The sequence below is a fragment of the Battus philenor genome, unplaced genomic scaffold (assembly GCF_028537555.1).
Source record: "Battus philenor isolate CCGP_79_NKW_IND1 unplaced genomic scaffold, ilBatPhil1.0.hap1 SCAF_23, whole genome shotgun sequence".
Lineage (NCBI taxonomy): Eukaryota > Metazoa > Arthropoda > Insecta > Lepidoptera > Papilionidae > Battus > Battus philenor.
The window spans coordinates 11152217-11174511 of record NW_027181686.1 but is presented as its reverse complement, the minus strand read 5'-3'; the positions used below and the strand labels follow the sequence as shown (position 1 = coordinate 11174511).

At 37.4% G+C, this 22295-nt stretch overlaps 1 protein-coding gene across 1 annotated transcript in view; it reads right to left on the bottom strand.

The window, feature by feature from the left end:
* Positions 1-64: 64 nt before the first annotated feature.
* The window catches only part of LOC137924138 (cholesterol transporter ABCA5-like), a 69784-nt gene continuing 47553 nt past the window's right edge, over positions 65-22295 (bottom strand). The window contains exons 16-36 of the mRNA XM_068767484.1: positions 20579-20654; positions 20052-20228; positions 18711-18883; positions 17075-17200; positions 16185-16341; positions 14471-14822; positions 13926-14112; positions 12988-13104; positions 11966-12185; positions 11164-11251; positions 10224-10392; positions 9846-9992; positions 9006-9215; positions 8623-8783; positions 7167-7374; positions 6739-6830; positions 6581-6668; positions 5009-5090; positions 4400-4532; positions 669-835; positions 65-527 (exon numbers count right to left, since the gene is read on the bottom strand). Coding sequence (XP_068623585.1) covers positions 415-527; positions 669-835; positions 4400-4532; positions 5009-5090; positions 6581-6668; positions 6739-6830; positions 7167-7374; positions 8623-8783; positions 9006-9215; positions 9846-9992; positions 10224-10392; positions 11164-11251; positions 11966-12185; positions 12988-13104; positions 13926-14112; positions 14471-14822; positions 16185-16341; positions 17075-17200; positions 18711-18883; positions 20052-20228; positions 20579-20654 — 3243 coding nt within the window. The 3' untranslated portion in view covers positions 65-414. The remainder of the gene's footprint in view (positions 528-668; positions 836-4399; positions 4533-5008; positions 5091-6580; positions 6669-6738; positions 6831-7166; positions 7375-8622; positions 8784-9005; positions 9216-9845; positions 9993-10223; positions 10393-11163; positions 11252-11965; positions 12186-12987; positions 13105-13925; positions 14113-14470; positions 14823-16184; positions 16342-17074; positions 17201-18710; positions 18884-20051; positions 20229-20578; positions 20655-22295) is intronic.

The following is a 22295-nucleotide window of genomic DNA, read 5'->3' as shown; positions in this document are numbered from 1 at the left end:
ACATCACGGATTACGACGTATTACTTACTACGACACCTATATAATATTCTCTCATCAACTGGAAATGTCATACAAAAGAAGCTTCTCATAAACCAAAGAAATTAACTACACAATTTGAAAGCAATCGTTTATGTTACAGTTTCAAAAGCGGAAAACACACACGTCCGACTACTTAGAGATCTTTGATTGTGTTTAAATTTCGAAATCGCATTTCGAGCGGGAAAATTTTTGACATTAGAAACGTCAAACGTCAAGTTTTTTTTTCTGACACGTGGACAAATGTATTAAAACCTCTTTTTCTTTATAAAAACAAATTTACAAGTTTATTTATTTTCGATTGTTACATTTTTAATCTCAAAGATTTCTAAGTGGTCGTGATTCGTGTATAACCTTAAAATAAATGTTAAGGAGTATCTAATGCTCTTGGTCTGAAGATTCGACGTTTTCCGTTTGTGCGAATTTCAGGAACACTTGCTCGAGTGTGGTCTGGCTGAAACTGTATTCTATAATGTTTAGCTTCTCTTTCGCTGGGGACAACGGAGATATATTATTGGCTGGTAGAACAAACGTAACTTTATAAACTTGATTATATTTTTCTTCCTAGAAAAAGAAATCCCAGAAATCAGTTCCATTTCAACTTGACATGACCTATATATCCTATCCCTTACCGTCTTCTATTTGCTGAAAGCATCTCGCTAGACTGGACACAGACGACTGCGGGACAGAGAAGACAAGCCTCTCCGCGAAGTTCTCTTCTAGAACAGCAGACGGGAACAACTGGCCGACAAGCGCTATGGCTGCTTCTGCACCCGCACCGCCACCACTGGATTCCGTTCTATACGAACAATGATGTTTATATTTAATTTACATATACATAATATATTTGTTCTTGTCATACATTAAAATGTTTTTATATAAGATTTCTTACTGCTACTATATTTAACTTTGGCCGTTGTATTATTTAGTACAAAAAAAAACTTTATTAATTCATAATAGATTTATTATGATTTAATTAAGACATTAAACGGGAACCTATTGAAAATTGTATATAGCTGCCGACAAAAGAATGCTCCTTTTTTCCTTGCTATGTTGGGAGTTTCGCTGCGAGATCGCAAATAGGATCTGCAGAGGAATCAAGATCAGAGACGTAGTTCGAGAAATTGCTTGTCAGAAGTGGCCAGTGGGCGGACCACATTGCAACCGATGGCCATCGGGGCTGAAAGTTTCTCGAGTGGCGAAGTTTTAGGTAAAATAGAGTTTTTATATTTTTATTCTACATTCTCATTCGTCGTTCATATTGTCTTTTAATAACTCCTTTTACGCTTCACGTGATCTGTCATTCTTCGCATTACTACAGTCTTACATACATTCATTCTTACATTCATTCCTACATTCATTTGTTATTTTACTATTTAACACTACGTTACTACTTTTTTTTTTAAAAAAACCTTATTCTTAATACTTTTGTTGATCTTTGCAAGTCTTAGTCTTTTCTATTTCTAAGTCTGGTTTCCTTTTGTTGCAGTCTGCACCTTTTCTACAGATTTCTAGAAACAATGGGCGCCGGTTGTCTTCGCCCATGAAGGAGGTTTCATAAATCGTGGAACGTTGTTCGATAAATCACAATTACTTTAGACTAGTATTATATAATATATATATATATATATATATATATATATATATACACGCGTCTCATTCGGCATTTATAAAACTCGCGTCGTGTCTACTTTCGTTAAATATGTCCTACGTTGGGAGTAAGAAAAGGACCAAAAGCCACTTCCGCACATGCAGTGGTAGTCGTGCAATGAAATGCACCGCCCGCCAGCCCGCTGATAAATGCACATGCGGCAAACAATGCGAATCACACAACTGCCACCGCCAAATTACTCAACACGTGTTTCACCCCTCCACGGGGTATCTTCAGGAGTTATGTTACACCGATTAGTGCCAAACACAGAGTTGTTTACTCTGTGTTTGTATGTGCGGAAGTGGCTAAATATTGGTCCTTTTCTTACTTAGGATGGACTTTCGCGAGGTAACGCCTGATTCCATTAAATATCCAACGTTGGGAAACAAAAAAATTAACAGAGTAATTAAGTGAGATTTTTGTTCTAGAGTTTTCTAACGTTTTACATATACGTAATAACATAAGGTAAATATTTGCGTAATATAATTACGTTTAATAGTTGGAAATTTATTAATGAACACGCTGATGTTTATTTTCACGCGTTTCGATAAAGAGGTTGTCGTGATCTATTTTCCCCAACAATATCTTGATTTATTTGCCAACCGTCAAGATTGCGGCTAATTGTTACATATCGCTCGGAGTTTGTTTATTTTCGCGTTTAAGATTTTTAACGATATTTACATAGAGATATAGCTTCTGTTGATTATTTTTCCGTATTAAAATATGTTATGGGTTTTTTAGACGGTGTGCCACTTAGTTATAACTGTTAATATATATTTCAATTATTTATTTTTGCATCCACCCATTTTATAATCGTTTTAAGTGTGTATGCCAGACTTAATGCCTTTAGACATTCTGTACCAGTCAACCTAAGGCAGTGCAGATTGGGCAGGTGCCCAAATGTATAAAAGTTGTGTTATAGGAACATATGATATTTATATAAATACTCTACTCTTATTATTACCGAAATAGAGATGGAATTGTAAATAAATTCAATGATAATGATAATTGCAAGGCATATAGGCCTCCTCTAAAGATATTAATGGGATATGTACCATAATCGCCTCGCTTGACAGGAAGTTGACGATCCAAGTGTGGTATTATTACGGTATGCAGAGTGCAGAGTAGTAGCAATCCTATATAGACAATGCACAAAATGTGAATCATATAAAATTGGATCCTAGAAATCGAACCCGCGACTTCTCGTTCAGAAATCTAAGTCCTCGCTGGGCTACCAGTGCTCTCAATATCTATGTGATCATGATTGAATATGTAAATGTACTGTAGTGCTTATAAAACCGTAGTACCTCGCCTGAGGAATGCGCGGTGAGGGGGATTGACGGCGGACCTATGACACGGATCAGCTGATACTCTCCACGTATAGGATCGCAAGTGCCACTGGACTACTACTACCAGGCTTTATTTTACTCTTCTATTATTATTATGTCTATACAAGCTATACCTGTGACTTCGTCCGCATGGAATTTAACAAAAGAATAATTTAGTTTTTTTTTTAAAATTAAAGTGTCCTAAATTGCTTCTTATTACATCAGCTACCTGTCAGTCTAAGTTTCCAATATCAAATGGATTCAGGCGTTACTTTGCGGAAGTCCATCCTAAGTAAGAAAAGGACTAATATATAGCTACTTCCACTATATAGCAATAGTCGTGCAATAAAGTGCACCGCCCGCCGAGTTGTCTCGGTGTTTAGCACTAATCGGTGTAACATAACTCCTGAAGATGCCCCGTGGAGGGGTTAAACATGTGTTTAGTAATTTGATGGTGGTAGTTGTGTAATTCGCATTGTTTGTCGCATGTGAATTTATCAACGGGCTGGCGGGCGGTGCACTTTATTGCATGACTACCACTGCATGTGCGGAAGTGGCTAAATATTGGTCTTTTTCTTACTTAGGATGGACTTCCGCGAGGTAACGCCTGATTCCATTAAATATTTAAGATTTACTTTGTTGCACGACTACTGCTACATAGCGGAAGCAGCTATATATTAGTCCTTTTCTAAGGAGTCTAAGTTTCGTCAAAAGTGGTCCAGCCCTTTCAGTGATTATATTGGCTAACTACGAATCCGATCTTACACGAAAGTATCAGACATCGATATCTCGCTGCTCAAGTCACAAGGCGCGCGAACGACGAACAAAACAGTTTAAAATGCGCCACCCTCGTGTCCTTGTGCAACGTAGTGACGAACTCACAGGCGACTCAAACCGATCCTCTTCAAATTCCGATATCGATACAGCTAAAATATATTTGGAGAAAAGAATCAAACCTTTTTTAGAAAACTAAGTAGATATTAATTAGTCAATATATTACGTCAGGCGACGCTTCCTATGTGGATTCTTTTTGGACTCGCGAGCTCTGAGTTCGAAGAAGCTGTAAAACCCAGAACAGCTAACAGCGTCCAGCACTAATCGAATACAGCCAGAGATTAATCGGACGAAACGGACAGACAGACATAAATGTTATTTTGATGTACGAGTATATATATATATATATATATATATATATATATATACTCGTACATCAAAAATGAATATATATATATATTCATATGCATTTAGTACAAAGCGGTTACTGAGCGGATACTAACGGATACTGATGATATGATACTATACTGATAAAGATATAAATATATATACTGGATGCAGTATATATATATATATATAGTCATCGTGGCAGTCTTCGATTTATACATACCTATGATGGAGCTGTCTCGGCTGTGGGGGAGTGCCGGCCACAAGCGGCGTGTGTATACTGATGTCCACCGCCTCAGCCTCACCTTCTCCATCTGCTTCTACTTCGTGTGATACTGAACCTCCACCAGATCCACCTGCATCCAGAAATAACGACTATTAATATTTTAAATAACAATAAATATATGAGAAGTCTTTGAGGTAATCAGAGAACAACAAATTTAAAATGTCATAGCATTCTTAGTTCATGACCAAATCTTTTACTACACAGATCTTTATATTTTGGAATTGGTTACTAATAAATATAACACGTGATAAATCAATACCTATTTTTAAGAAAATTGTTAAAAAATATTTACAACAACAATGATTATTAATCCTTTAATTCATTTTTTAGTCCTCTGTTGCTCTATTCTTTCTGAGACAAGTGCGATCTGAATTAGTTTGATGTTTTTATTTATTATTGTAGTCACATTTATGTATCATACTGTATTTTTTATGAGTATATACAAATAAATATATGCAATGTATATATTTAGCAAGTGGCGTAAAATAATGTCATAATTTGAACCGGCAGCCATTTAAATATGAATAAAATATGGTGGAATAATACCTTCATCTGCTTCTCCTAATGATGGAGAATTCTCGTCAGATCTCAATGGCGACGGTGTCATTGATAAATCAGAATCTAGCATCTGAAAAAAAAAACGATAACATTAATCTCATTTACATACAAAAATTCAAATAATAATATTCATCTTAATTATTCAAGTTATTAAACATTTTTTTTTTAATTATTAATTTTATCTAAATTAATGATAGCCTTATTTGATATTCAAAGGTTGTATTCGATTAATACAAAATGACTATCATTTTAAAAACCATAACCATAAAATATATGTCTATAATGTTTAATAATTATATAGAGACTAGAAAAAAGGATGCAGGTCGCCCAGAAAGCAGAAACGTTGGAAGAGAGAGAGAGAGAAGAAGAGTTGGAATCACAAACGAGGAGATCTACTAACACCTTCCTTGTGATCGACCTCCGCACGATGTGGGGGATCGCTAGAGATTATCATGCAATATTTCCTCGCACTTTTTTATTTTATATAGCCTGGGGTGTGCGTAATCCACGCTACCCCTAAAACTTTCGTGACGCTAGACCATGGTTGCACAGACTTATTAAGACTAGGGTCCACTCGGGCAAATCATGAACTGATAGCGGGCCAGCCGCCAGAAGTATAGGTAATTATTTTTTTTTATTCTAGAATAGAATTCAATATTTTTCGAATGTACGAGAGTATTATTTTTGATGTCGGCGGGCCATCAGCATTTGACCGGCGGGCCGCGGTCTGTGCATCCATGCGCTAGACCATATTGATCAATCGTCCGCCTCAGACCCGCATAGAATGTCCTCCTTCAAGGTCGGCAGATGACCTTATAAATAAGCTAAACGCTTCCAACAATTCCTATTGAAAATCTATATGGGAGATCTATGTCCAATAGTGGAATATGCGACTGAAATGACGACGATGATTAATTATTCCTATACACCGATACCTCACTTTGCGTCGTGGTTACGTTCCAAAAAAACACGACGCAAATTGTAACGCCGCAAAGTGAATTAAGATTTTCTATAGTTCGCTATGCAAAGATCGAAGATAGGTTCCAGGGTTACGAAAATACTACTTTTAAAAAAGAAAATTGAACATTGTAAACATTTATATAACAAAAATAATATAACTCGAATAATATTTACCTTTTTTGTAACCAGTAACAACACGTAAAAATTTATATAAAATTATTATTCTCTTTTAATAAAATCACAACACACTACGTAATTGAAACTGAACTCTTAAAATTAGCAAAACAAAGTGAAAATAAAACTGTATTCAAATTGCGTTAATTTTTAGTTTCAAAGGGAATCCCCGAGTTTTGATGGCATGGCGTAATTAGAAACTAAAGTGTTGCCATCTTTTAGAAAAATAAATAAAAGACTCGAACCCAAAACAACGCAACCTCAAAAATCTAACGACGCACAGTGAAAATTAGTACTAATTAAGCAGCGACGCGACATCGAAAAAAACGGAAAACGAAACGACGCAAAGCGAGGTATAGGTGTACATTAATATTACAATGTGCTTTATTTATTAATTTTAAAAGTGTACGGCATGAAATTACTCACCGCTTTCTGATTATTCTGACCGATTTTCATTTCCAGGGTGTAACCGGCTCCGTACAAATTTTTTAAATGCTGCGTTGAACCAATACACCTGCAAATAGTTGAATAAAATATATAAAAAATCGATTTTTTTTTTTACTAATGCTGTCAACTGGTTTTACCTTAAACTTCCTTTCACCATAATTCCGACCCTGGAACACAAGGCGTCAGCCTCTTCCATGGAATGTGTTGTCAATATAGCACCTTTTTTACCCTGTAATTTTAAAATGATTAATCTTTAATATTTTTAACGCTCGCTTCATATATTTGTTTTAGTACAATGCTTTTAACAAAGATTAGTGCTATTTTAGTCTATTTTAATTTAATTTAGTCATTATTTATTCAGATTCCTTAATACCAATCAGCTATATTCATTATAATGCTTCCCTATCTGTAATACAATCGATAATTAGGTAATAAAGTATATTAGCAATAGGAGCCTGGGTATAGGATTACTGTTGTTTATACATTTAAGTACAATAAAGAGTTTTATGTAAATAAATTAAAATATAAATAATAGGTGAAGTAAAATCTCAATCTAATTATTAACCTGGAAGCTGGCAAGGATGGTGTCCCACAGGAAGCGCTTGCTGCGCGGATCCATGCCAGTGGACGGCTCGTCGAGCAGTACCACGCGTGGGTCCCCAACCATCGCCAGCGCGAACGAGAGCTTGCGCCGCGTGCCACCGGAGCAGTCCTCTGCGTTCTTTCCAGCGTGCTCCATTATCTGCAGACCGTTGAGGTAAGCGTCGACTATCCTGGAAGAAAACTAGGCTTTGTACGACGTTGTATATATGTATTACCTTGTTTAAGAAAAATAAACATATTTTGTCTTCTGTATATTTTTAAACGGTTTTATTTAGTTCGACCCGTACGGAATTTGTTTGGGTCAAAATTAGAAATTGAAATTTTAGCACCTTCCCGTTGTCAGATTGATCTGAAATTTGGTACACACATTTAATTTAGATGACAATACAATATAATAAAATCAACAACATTATAAATTTAAGATGGCCGCCCATACAAAATGGCGGATTACGTATTTTTCTTTAACCCCCTCAATATGGGTACCAAATGAAAGGGCTACACTAGTAAAACACGATGATTATGTCAAAATTTAAAATTCAAGATGGACGCCGTTCCAATATGGCGGACTAGGTAGATATTTTTCCACAACCACCAAAATTTGGGTATCAAAAAACCGTTTAACTTAAAAGTTTTTTAAAATGTATTTATTTTAGGTAAATTTAGAAAGTAAATCTGAACTGCAACTGATGAAGTAAGCGTTACCATCATTTGGGGTTAACCGCTATATAGAGGAGATACGCAAGAAAAAACAAGATTACCGAGATAGCTCATATAATTGTTTGTCTAAAGTGGCAGTAGGCGGGGCACTTCAATGCCTGCCGAAAAGTTCTCAAGTGGCGACCACGACCAGGTAGACGCTGCGTGGGTAGGTCCCCTACTAGGTAGACCTCCGACATAGGATCGCGAAAAGTCGCTTGATGCAGTCGGAAAATCGGTCATCGTAGCGATCTCTGAAGGAGGCCTATGCCTTGCAGTGAGCATCCATCGACTGATAAAAAGCAAATGAACCGCTGCTTCTATGTCTTGGTCTCATGGTATTGGATTGCTACTGCTCACAAATAAGTATTCCAGATGATGGGCCTCCTCTGTGTACCATAATACTCTTCTGCGATCGCCAACCCGTCAGCCAAGCGTGGCGATTATGGTATATCCCATTAATATCTTTGGAGACCTATGATTTACAGTGGACGCCTATGGGCTGAAACGACGACATCCAATATTTACTATTTGTTATTCGCTTGTTAAATTTTAATACAAAAAATAAATTAATCTAAGATGTATGGAAATAAGTGTACAAAAACTAAGTAACTATAACCCCCCCAAGAGCTTTTACACCTATAAATGATCATCCTGTATGATGTTCTGAACCGGACCAGGAAGCATATTCATATCACCTCTTACCAGAGTAATAAGGTTACCTCGGCGTGTCAGCTTTGCTGACGCCGCGTATGGCCGCATAGCACTCGATGTGCTCCCGGATGGTGACGTTCTTCCAGAGTGCGTCGTGCTGCGGGCAGTAGCCCAGCATCTGGAACGCCGACGACTGTGCCTCCTCTATATTCTTCCCTCCGAGCATCACCTTAACGAGAGAGAGAGAGAGACATGGGATATTTGCATGTAATTCTAACAGTCAAATAATTCAGAAGAATTCCTTCTAGAACATTCGGTTTCTTTTCACAGCAATATAAATATTATTTTGCAATATTTTTAATAGTAGCAACACTTGTTTTGTGTATTTATGATGTCACATTATAGACATAATACACAGACCCTTATAAGATAAGAATTAATTTTAACTCACAGTCCCAAAAGTCAGTCTCTCCTCCGCTGTGATAATCTTCATTGTGGTGGTCTTCCCCGCTCCGTTATGCCCCAGGAGACCGAAGACCTCTCCACCGTGGACGGCCAGACTGAGCCGTGCGAGCGCAGCCTTCCTCAATGTTTCTTCACCACCACACCATCCCGCTCCTCGGGAAGACGACCCACGAAGTTTGTATTCTTTACGAAGATTCTGTCGATTATTGAATTAATTGATTTTCTGTAGCATATATTGCTTACTTAGACTAGTAGTAATTTCATTTTTAATTTATTAAAGACTCAAGATTTTTCCTATTATTAGGATCGATACTACACAAACATTATCGTCCGTGTTTTTGTTCTACATTTACATATACTAATTCCGAATTTTTAAGTAAAAAGGGAGTCTCTTAATCTATCTTAACCATGCTCTATCAATGTCTAGTTTTTAAGATTACGTTTCGTACGACCATTTCCTCTTTCCTACTCCATATTGGCATCCTCAGGCTATACGCTGGTATCTGTGTGTCGATTACCGTATTTATCACATCGATGAACCTTGCGATCGCATCTTGGGTCTCGTCCTTGTGATATGCGCACGAGTTCGTGAGACGTGATATCTCTACCACAGTATGATGGACACTGTTATACAGCCCTAGGGTGTCTGATGTTCAACGGATAGCGATGACCCCCTCAATCTATAGCCCCCTAAACCTCGCAGATGGTTAGCGTCCTTGGACCTGTCTCTGTACCGTAGTCTTGGTTCCAGATCACCTTTTAGCTGTTACACTTATGTGTATGTGAGAAAGAAAGAGATTGAGATAGAGAAGTGTAAAAGACTCACGTGCACGACGAGCACAGGCGCGTGCTGTGAAGGCTGCTGCAGTATGCTGGCCACGCGGCGTCGCTCCCGACGAACATCCTCATCCTCACCAACCTCCCCTCCAGCTTCCGACTCCGCGTCCAAAGCACTCTTCGTTGGACTGCTTTTCTATAGTTTCACATCTTTCGTTACTTATAAATGAATAGATAGCATTATAGATAGTTTTAGCAATTCCTAGTTAATATAAAAAGTTTTGGCTTACTTTTACGGGAGAATTTAATTGCAACTCTTGAAGATTTTTGTACAAAAACAGAATATAAGAGTAATAGCTCCTTTTAAAAATATGCGACGGGAAGGAAGAAGACCATAGTCTTTCGGTCTCTATAAGATCAAACTTACCGGACATATCCGTCCGCCGGACTTGAGACGGTCTGCTGCAAGCAAAGCCGCGCCGCATAGTGGCACGTGTAGTAACATTGCCACTATCAACACCCACACCTCCGCGGTGAAGTAACTCCAGAGCTCCGGCGTGGTGCACAAACCGCGGAGATTACACGTCAGGTATACCCTGTAATGTATGTTCAATACAATAAATAATTTTCATATTTGAACAAGGTCCGTAAACTGAGCAAAAATGGGTTATTTGGTTGTAGTAGTATAATAAAAAATTACCATTTCTAGTAATAACTTTGCTTAATAACTTTTTTTAAAATGATCCCCGCTATTGGGGATCTCTCGTACCCTTATCTTTTTTAGGAGAGAGACGTTTTATTTCTTTAAATGATTTTTTTCATATAGTGTTTTTATTTTCGCGCTCTTCTTTCATTAGTCTTATGATCGATCTTTCATTCGTTTCCTTGCTTTCTACATTTCCTCTATCTTTCCTTTTTATATCAATTTCAACATTTTTATCGATACATTTCTTTCATTATCGCATTCCCCAGTTTTACAATTCTTTAATATTTATTTTATTATTGACAATTAATTTTATATAAAATTAATTGCGAATAATTAATCGCATATCTTCTTCCTTTAATAGCGAGGGCTCTATGGTCTCGCTAATCTTTACACCTAAACGACATTCGAAGGCGACCCGAAGTTTCCCGAATGCGGTTTTTGGCTTCGTTGGCAAGCATACAACATACAGCAACATAGAAAGGAGTAAGTAATCCCATAGACAAACGAATGTAACCTTAAAGTGGCAGCCGGTAGATCACATTGTAAGCAGAATAGATGGCAGTTGGACAGGTTGGTCGCATCGTTTTGAAAATTTATAAGGGAGGCATATTGTCCAACTGTGGATGTCCGAAGACTGAAATGATGATAGGAAACCACTCACCTGTCAACGTAATAAATTATCGCGTAGGGTATGTACATGACATCAAGGAAGCTGAACACCATGTGGAGGTAGAAGGCGATGTCACTGCCTGCAAATGAACGTCATATAAACATTCGGTACACATTAACTTGATAGAATATACACTTATTTATTAATTCCTTGACGAATCAACATATATTTTAAGTATCCACGTTGTTTCAGGTCATAGACAACCGCTGTAAGGCACCGCTAAAGATAAATATGAAGGATATATCATATTCATCATGCTTGGCAAGCAGGTTAGTGATCGCAGTGTGGTATTATATATACACACACACACACACAAACACTTATTAATTATTATATATATATAGTGTGTATATATATATATACACACACACACATACACTTATTAATTATTCGAATCGCCAATTAATTTAAAATTAAAAGTAGTAGACTATCACCTATGTCTACGTGACATATCATGATACAATGGGAGCACAAATAAATTAATTAGTTTTGTTTATTCGTTCTCTAGAACAAAGTAGTTTATGTATAGATTTTAATGTTAAAATTTAGTCTATGACTTGCAATACAAAACCATGCACTTGATTTGTCAAATCAAGCGAAAGAGTAAGACAGAAATTTAGATTCGATTTTATAAAGCGTTTTTTTTATCATTCAGTACTCATGATTATTAAGCCCACAGGACGTCAACTGGACATAGACCTAAAAGTTTGCTAAAATCATCATGTTTATAAAATATTACTTCCGACGTGCCATATCAAATGCCGTAAATTATACATGGGCAGTTTAATCTTACCCCATTTAAATGTATCCAAAACCGCAACCAGCACGAACGGGATGACGCCGACCCATGTTGTGATGTTTGGCATGATGCTCTGCGCGGAGTCCATCTTGTCGAAAATGTACGACAGGCAGGTGTTGAACAAAATGGCCGACGGACTGTAAAGCAGCAACAAGCCCGAGAGCATCGTGATGGCTGACCCGTTCGTCAGGCTCGGAATGTCGTTGAGGATCACCTAGAAGTATTACAAATCATTAATATATGTATCTATACTTAATGCCCTTTGAGGCCGAAAAGGCCTTTTCGCGACGTGGATAAGCCCGCCACTTGGTGGACTGATGACATAGTCGAGATCTTGAAAAGTCGCTGGATGCAGGCAAGACCGATCTTTGTATCAATGGGGAAGAATTTTATAAATTGTGAAAAATGAAAGAATAAAATGACATGAAAGTTGTAAACACAGTTCCTATTTAATATGTATGGATGAACGGGAGATGAAAAACCGGTGCCATAAAAAAAAATTTTGGAGGGCGATCTAGGCTGGCTTTTTATTTTACGTGTTTCATATACAAGCCCAACCGGAGGAAAGGATAATGTACACATAATACTCTCAAGATGCTTCTCCACGATGATGAATAGATCTAATATATAAAATTCTCGTGTCACGGTGTTCGAACTTGAACTCCTCTGAAACGGCTTGACTGATTTTTACCAAATTTAATATGCGTATTCAGTAGGTCTGAGAATCGGCTACTATCTATTTTCTATACCCCTAAGTGATAAAGGTTGTTCACACTTAAAATTTTTTTTTTAACGAAATTTTTTGTTTTTATTTTTTTATGATTCAGCATACAAGAATACATACAACCATAAATTTTCACCCCTCTACGATCAACCCTTATTTTTTATTTGTAAATTAAAATATCAATTTTTTTTTGCAAACAAAACAATCGCTGGGTTCTCTACACCTATAGGTCTCTAAATCTGATAGGACTGTCTGATGATTGGATTTATCAGGTGCACGAATTGATACTTACAAGCACGAGCACTCCAGCGCTGGTGATGATCATGATGAAGATCAGGATGGTAAAGTAAGTCAAGAAGTACATGCTCATCGAGAGCCCGTTCACACGGAGCTGATTCTTGGCCTTAATCTGATATTAAAACACAAAAAAAACTGTTAAAACTGATGACATCCACGAATGTAGTTTTTAATTATAATGAATATATATCTAAGAAAAGAACCAATATTTAGCCACTTCCGCACATGCAATGGTAGTCGTGCAACAAAGTGCACCGCCCGCCAGCCCACTGATAAATGCGTATGCGGCAAACAATGCGAATCACACAACTGCCACCGCCAAATCACTCAACACGTGTTTCACCCCTCCACGGGGCATCTTCAGGAGTTATGTTACACCGATTAGTGCCAAACACAGAGATATATCTGTTTCTATATTTAATCTAAAATCACCATAAGTTAGGAAACAATGGGTATAGTTTAATATGTCAAGTGAGTATATCAAACTTATCCGACTTAAAAGTCAAAGATTCCCTAACACATGTTTTTTTAAAAGAAATTGTTATTTTAACGGTTGCTTTGTAATACATTATTTTTATTAATATATTATTTACGGATCATAATTCAAAATCTTGTATGAAAATTAGTGATAGACAAAATAAACAATAATATATTTTATTATGTAGTAGTACAATTATTAAAAACGCTTTTCATATTATGTTTGATGTATATATATACACTCACACATATATAACATGTATATATATGTATACATTTACATAAATAACATGTATATCATATCATATTCGCCAGGGAATGAGCTAGTGATAACATTCAAACCTTTTCAGAATTTTACACCAAATTGCAATCATCCTGTATAAATGATAAAAAATGTCATATATGTAGGAACTGGTGTAAATAAAATATCCAGGATTTAAAGATAGTTCAACCTACCTCTCTGTCATAAACGATGTCCACTGCCAATGTCACTGGCACGAGCGCGAAGATCATTCCCATGAAGATAGCGCACACCATGTTGCCCAGGTTGAACTCCTCCTGCTGCTCCGTCTGCTGGAACGGATGGGTCAGCACTTCGATGGGTTTAAAGCTGGTCAGTTGGTTCGACGCTGCCATTAATACCCTGAAGATATAATCATGAAAGGAAAATAAATCTTTAACAATAATAAAATCAAATATATATATATATATATATATATATATATATATATATATATATATATATTCGCAAACGATGGTTTCTCCTGGAAAGCCTTAACAAAAAAACTTTTTGGATTGAATAGGAACAAGAGAAATGGATAGATACAGTAGAGGAGAAAAACAGAGAGACAAAGAGCCAAAAAGAAAGATGGACTAAAAGAGAGAGGGATAGCAAAGAAGTTACACAAAGAAATGGAGAGGGAAAGAGATAAAGAAAAGCAGAGGAGCGAAAAATTTGTAACATCATGTTAGACTTTTTGGATCATGTTTTCGATCTTTACCTGTATATACTGTTGTCCAGGAGGTTGATTATGATGGGCAGGCTGTGTGTATACGTGCTGTTGTAATAAGTCATTATCTTCCCGTAAGGTATCAGGCTGTCCTTTAAACTGAAAGCGCCGAAGTTCTCCATATCTAGAAGGCTCGAGAAGTTTCCGTCGAAATCCACTATCGGGTAAGCTCCCAGCGTCTCCAGGGAATCCCGGAAGTCCAAAAGCTCTTTGATATCATCCTGTTCGCTGTTTAAGGCTATTGGGGTTCTGTTCAGATACGCGTTGGGGTCCAGCTTGAGCGGTTGCATCCGAAAAAATACAATCTGTCGCGATTTTATATACAAGCCGAGGGCGCATGAAACTGAAAATAATAATTGTGTTACTTTATTGGCAAAAGATACAAGGTCATCGGTGAAGTTCGAAGAATTGCTCGTTTGAATTGGCAGCGGATGACCGTTGTTGACGGAAGGTTCTTGAGTGTCAACTACTGGGAAGGCTTCCTCTAAGTGGATAGACGGCATAGTCCAGGTTGTCGGTTGTCGCTGAAGTTGTGGCGATTTTGGGGAAGGTTTATGCCTTTCAGCAGACGTCTATGAACTGACATGGTGATGATTATTTTTTATATTATTATCAGCATAGTATGATCAAAAGTGATCGCTTGATTAAAACTAGAGTCAGAACTTCTCTATAGTGGCATACTTCAACTTAAAGGACAAGTTTAATTTGGGTCATTCCTATAACAACCCTGGATACCTGGTAAAGAAATTCATTCCCTTCATTATCACCTAAGTAATCGTATTGTAAACCGCTGGAACCTTAAGGTTCTGGAGTGATCACAGAGCAGCGAACGAAGTCCAGGATGTCCACCCACTAGGTAGATGACGCTGATTGAAGGCCACTTTTTACTATTTAATCTGTGGAGGAGGCGTATGTCCAACAGTGGGCGTACAATGACTGAATTGATGATAATGATGTTCAATCTATATTTGCTAGTATCCAGCTTTTTTATGCATAGATCATCTAATTTGAGATTTCTTAATTTTAACTGTATGTAATATTTAACTATTAAAAGTAAATCGACGGAAAAAAGCATATTATTCAATAAATAAATATTTTAATGACAAGAATTCTTAGAAATTTAAGAGTCAAACAGTCAATATTCTTACAGTAGCCTTTCAATATATTTATGATAATAATTTGTACGTTTACAATAATTATTTTAAATTGATAAAAATAAGGCACATCCATGGTGTATTTATAATACACCGTTAAAAACTGGCTGCACCAAAGTTTCGACTGCATAAAAACTAATTCATTTGTAATAAACTGAATCAGAATTTTTAATAAAATTCCGCAAAATATTATTGGACTACCATTTACAAAATTAAAACTCATATTAAAAGTAAATTGATTGAAAAGGCATATTATTCAATAAACGAATATTTAAATGCCAAGAATCCTTGGCAGTGATGTCGCCTGATTATTTTGATTTCATTTAGGTTACATCTGAAAATGTGTATTTGTAAAAATCTTGTGTTAAATTTTATTAATGAATATATTGCGGAGATTATTTTTGCTTTTTCTCTGCAACTATAACACCTTGCAAAGAGAAGTAGATTAGAAGTAAATTAAAAAAATAATACGTTTTCGATCAATAAGTTCCGTTGTTGAATATATTAATTTTATCTTTATCTTTTAGAAAAAAAAAAGATTTAATACTTACTGATGGGCATGAATATCATGACGTAAAGCTTGTAAGGGTCCCGGATCATTCGGACCGTGCGGATGTACACGAGCGCGCAGAAGGTCCGCCAGCAGGACGGACTGGTTTTCACCAGCTCGCCCAACGCTGCAACAGCCACCGGTGCTTCCGACGGCACCTGAATAGTAATACTTTCGTGTTTCGGATAGTACTAGGATTATTTATAATAAAAAAAAAATCGAGGAGTTACTTGACTTTCTCCTGGCTTGAGGCTGGAAGTTTAGTAATTTGGATTAGACTAATTCGACACCGACGATACAATCTCCTTCAACTTATCATGATGGGAAAGGTCGCTGGTAAAAGGAAGGTTGGTAGGAGAAAGAAGTCGTGGCTTCGTAACATTAGAGAGTGGACCGGAATCGCCAGCGCTGCTAAACTATTACGCAGAACCAAAAATAAGGAAGAGAGCAGGAAGCTGATAGCCAACCTCCACTAGTTGGAGAGGCACTTCAAGAAGAAGAAGAAGATTAGACTAAATCTATTTACAGTAACTAAACTCATGGGGTACCTTAAGAAGCTCAGCTTGGTTTCAAGTTTACTGAGGTTACCAGACACGGACTGTGCTGAGTTTAGGTCTTTTAGATGGACGCTCCATGCAGTAACTTATCCCACGGATTCTTTATAAAAAGATTGCCTAGAGGAGACACTTGATTGTCTCCTGGTTTGAGGCTGAAAGTTTAATACTTGAGATTATCCCAAGTCTGTTTACAGTAAGTAAACTCGAGAAGTATGTTAAGGAACACAGCTTGAACCGTTTCTTTACCAAAGTTACCTGATTGAGACTACGCTGAGTTTAGATGATTCAGATGGAAGCTTCAGGACATACTTTATCAGAGTCCTGTATATAATGCAATTTTATATGTTAGCCTTACCTTTACGTGTTCCACCCCATGCGTGGTGGAGTGAAGCGCGTGGGAAGCGGTGTGCGGCGGTGTGGGTAATGACGTCGTCTTCTGCTGATCTTTATCGTTTAACTCCTGTAAGTCATTAAGTCTTTAAATAAAAAAAAATTACAAAACTCAAAAGTCTCTAGAATGTTCTAGATTATGGTACCAAAAGCCTAAGCGAGTTTGTTACAGAAAAAACAGTCGCACATAATATAAATACTATAGTTTATATTATACAAGGCATAGGCCTTCTCTAAGGATATCTATCGGGGGGGGTTACCATAATCACCAAGCATGGCAGGCGTTTAATATAATGCTGTGATCAAAAAATACAATGCACAGGCCTTCTACAAAGATATCTATGGGGGGGAGGGGAGGGAATACCATAATCGCCAAGCGTGGCAGGCGGGTTATCTAGTATGGCCTCTGTTAGTAAGACGCTCGTACCTTCCCGTCTTGGGTACACAGGGACAATATTCCAAATAATGTATTAACTTTCTAATTCTATTTCCTCGCTCTTCTTCCGTCCTTCTACTTTTTTCTCTCTCATAATATTATACATATATACAAATAAGTTTGCAGAGGACGCTGCTGACCATCCTCTGGAAACTTATTTGTATGCAGTGGTGATCATATACAATTAATGCACAAATTGAAATTATGTAAGATTGTATTCCGTTAATCGAATCCGTAACCTGCGATCGCAAGTCTCAATTATCAACCGCTAGGCTAGCACTGCTTACTACTACATAGTTATAAAAAATAGATCAAAAGAAGATATAATGTTAAATAATAAAATAGACCTGAATAGCCGGTCAGAGTAGGAATATAAATAATACAATAAGTGAAAAAGTAAACTAAAAAAATTATTAGCTTACATATAAAAAAGTCTCTACAAATTAATTGTAGGGATATGAAGACTATACACCAATACCTCGCTTTCCGTCGTTTCGTTTTGCGTTTTTTTCGAAGTTGCGTCGCTGCTTAATCAGTACTAATTTTTACTGCGCGTCGTTAGATTTTCGTGGTTGCAGTGCTCTGGGTTCGAGTCTTTAATTTTTATTAAAAAAATATTTCTTTTTTTTTCTAAAAGATGGCAACACTTTTGTATCTAATTGCGCCATGCCATCAAAACTCGGGGATTCCCTTTCTAACTAAAATCAACGCAATTTGTATATAGTTTTATTTTCACTTTGTTTTGCTGATTTTAGAGTTCAGTTTCAATTACATAGTGTGTTTTGCTTTTTTTGAAAGAGAATAATATGTTTATATAAATTTTAACGTGTTGTTTCTGGTTACAAAAAAGGTATATATTTTTCTAATTTATTTATTGGCAGAGTTATATTATTTTTGTTTTTTAAATGTTTAATTTGTTCAATTTTCTTTTTAAAAAGTAGTATTTTCGTAACCCTGGAACCTATCTTCGATCTTTACATGGTTTGCTATAGAAAATCTTAATTCAGTTTGCGGCGTTTCAATTTGCGTCGTGTTTTATTTGGAACGTAACGATGACGCAAAGTGAGGTATTGGTGTAATATTAATTAAATAAAAAAAATCACATTTATATATTTAATAATTATATCATATAAAGATATGTCACCTGGTAACTCAAAGTCTTGCTCTGTAGAGACAAGCTCCTAGACAACGCCCTCGCTCGGACCAACTTCACGGATGACACTCCCTCCACTGCCTCAATCTCCTCCGCATTCTCTCCCTCCAGGCTCAGGAACACCTCCTCCAGAGTTGTCATTGAGACGCCATAACTTGTTATACCTGGTAAATGTGTTTTTTTAAGTATGGAAATTAATTACAATTATGTAAAACATTACGATGTAAATAAATACCCTGAACACTTATGAGTTGAACGAGAGACTTCAAAAACGAAGCCATTATAAAGTACAAAAAATACTTATTCTTCTATTTAAGTATTTGCTACTTAGTAACTAGGTGGTACCCGCATAATCATATAAAAATAATCATCAAAGGCAGTTTTGATACCATAAACAGAGTGAAAAAAAAAACTTTCAATTAAACCTAGCGGATGTAACAAATAATTTACCAAAATTTTCTCGGCGTTTGGATTTATAGTTTTTAAATCTATAGCGTACAGACAGACATAGTCATTTATATATATATTTATCATGTATACATATAGTATAGACCACGAGTCGGTACACGCGGCATGGCTAGGCTCTTTTTTTGATTTCAGGGGGAAAACTTCAAGACGTTTTAGATGCCCCGCCTCTGGGGGGACGACAGGGGTATGTGGGATTCCTACCCACTAAAACCCCCCGGTGATCGCCCTCTACGCTATACGGGGGGACCACGGTACTCCCGGTCAGGGGTCGCCACGCGGTCTCCCCTCGGGTATGCGTGTATGGTTCACACTACCCCCGAAACCCTCGTGGTGCTATTACGATGGTTCGAGACCACGTCGACCCATCGTCCGCCTCAGAGTCGCCGAAGCTAGTGGGAGTTTAGGGCCTCACCCTAAAGTCCCGCGACTCAGAAGGCCCCGTTTACGATAGGGGAGCACCATTCACATCAGTCCTCTGTCGATTCTGTTCGGCTGCCTCCTGGACCATGACGGTCTCACAGAAAGAGGCCACGGCCCTCCACGCCAATATAGCTAGGCCCTCCACTAGGTGGACCAATGACATAGTCTTGGGAAGTCGCTGTATGCGAGTAGAGCAAGACCAGTCATCTTCGAGGATCTTTCAAGATCTTCGAGGAAGGCCTATGCCCTGCAATGGGCGTCCATCGGCTGAAAAGAAAATATTTTAAATATGATGGTCATTTACACACGTTCGTATTATTCTACCAATGTAGCATCACTGGTAGAAAATGACTATAAGGAACAAAGTCCGTATTGGCTACTATGGTCATCTAACATTTTAGGATAGAAATATTATGTTCCAAAAATGAAGATAGAAGTACTTACCCAGGCGGTTGGTCTTCTCTTTGATCTCCTGCTCGATGGCGTGGAAGAGTGGGGGGAAGAGGTGCACAGCGTAGTGCGGCAGGATGTAGGATAGCTCGCGACCGTGCCGGCGAGCCTTCTCCGCGCGCGGTACGTGCCCGCGCACAAGCCTCGTGATCTGGTGCTCCCGGCATGCTCCTGCGCATGTCCACCAATATACATACTATGTTTTTGCATTTTGATTGAGTTTAATGAGGCAAAGTTCATTTGGTAGTGAAGAAAGTTCCAAGGTTTATTGTGTATTATCTCAAGAATTTCATACAACGTCTGCACATAATGAAATATAAAACTGAGCAGTGATAGACTAGTGGTAGAGGACTTTGACTATTGGGTTCGTTAATCTAACATGATTCACACTTAACATATATATATGATTATGTGATTATGCGCAAAAGCCTTAAAACTAGTAGTACCTTCTCAATTTCCTTCAGAACTGTGTATATTTGCGACGGTAATTAAATAAGCTAATTAAACATTTAATATCTTACCGTCAAGGACTAGAGTGAGGTGGTAGCCAATGCCGAATTTATTCTTCAAAAATAACGAAGTTCCAGCGCAGCGGACCTGGAAATGTAAGGATGTTGGTAACAGCGCCATCTAGTGTGTATTTTGAACAACATAAAAATCTTCGCTGTGGTTTCTTAACCTTTTAAGCGCCATGACCGCCGGCTACCTCACTATATCCAACAATAGGTGCCGTGAGGGCCGCCGGCTACCTCACAATTTTTCATCGGTACATCTAAGGAATATTATTTTTTTCCGACCCTCCGGTAATTATTAGCTTCATTAGGCACCTAGCAACTGGATCACGGGATGGTATACGATTTGCAGCATGTTTTAGAAGCGGTTACCATGGGTGCCAATGAGACCGCGGGCAGCCTCACTTTTTATATAAAATTTACATTAGAATATGTATATAGAAACCTTTCTTTGTATTAAATTCACAATTTATTCATATTTCAAAGCTGGCTTTGAAAACCTATCGTGTTTTCTGTGTTACAAAAACGTGACCCGCCGGCGACCTCATGGCACACCGAGTACTCTGTTGCCTTTAAGTGCTATGAAGGTCGCCGGCGGTCTCAGTACATAATGATATACATAATGTGTTATATTCATTCATAGAATGTAAAGATCCTATAATTTTCACATAAGGAATGCCTACACTTGATATTTCCATTTAGCACCTGGGCAAGTCATGGCCAAAACAGCTTGGCAGTTAGAAGGTTAAGTTGATGATGTGAGTTGTTAAATAAATATACAGGGGGCTCGTTATAAGTACCATCGGCGAAGAAAAAGGTTAATAGGAAATAAAAAAATTAAATATTTGACACGCCCACATCAGTCAAGTGACGCATAGTAATAAAATTTTCAGATTATCCCGCAGATAGCGCTGAGCGCTAAAATCGTAGAGCTAAAACCACGTTTAGTAACTGAAGTCGAGAGTTGCTTTAACATGGGACATAACTTTGTCTTTTTTCTGGATTAAGAGACAGATTGTGATTTGAGGGAGTAAGCTAGTTAAGTTAGCCAAAACCTGTATTTAAGTAACTAAACTTGGAGAAACTCCCTCGGAAGCTTAGGTTCAGACTATTATGAAGTATTATTGCTAGAATGAGAGGCCGAGTTTTTAGGTGTCTTATGTGAACGCTTCATGGAATAAAATGGTGCGGAGGTCGCTGATGGACTTCGACTTAGACTGACATTGAATATATCGTTGCCACTCAAGGACACGAGAGTCTCACGTCGACCTAATTAGAAAGTCATTTCAAAAAGCGTTGATGCTAGGAGAAATAGCGAAAGAAATTACCAAAGAAGAGAAATCCTACCAGGTACACGGTATTGCGTATAAGATGATATTGATTCTGGTTGCATTTTGTTAAACCAAAACATAATGAAAATTAAAAAAAAAACGTCAGTCGCTAGACTACCTTTGAATTTTTCCCAGTCGAACAGCTTAGCTAGGTGGTGCTATCTTAACTATCCGAGCTTTGAGGATCTTGGGTTTAAAATCCATTATTTGAAATCTTTGTTCATGACATGTCAATAAAGGAAATATGAGTCGGCAAATAATAAATCTAATATTTGTTTAAGCGCCATCTATCTAAGAAACTGACTACTCATCTTCAACATTACACAAAACTCTCTTTAATAAACAAAGTGCTCCACCAACTAAAAAAATGAAAAACTGGTTCGTCATGTCAGTTC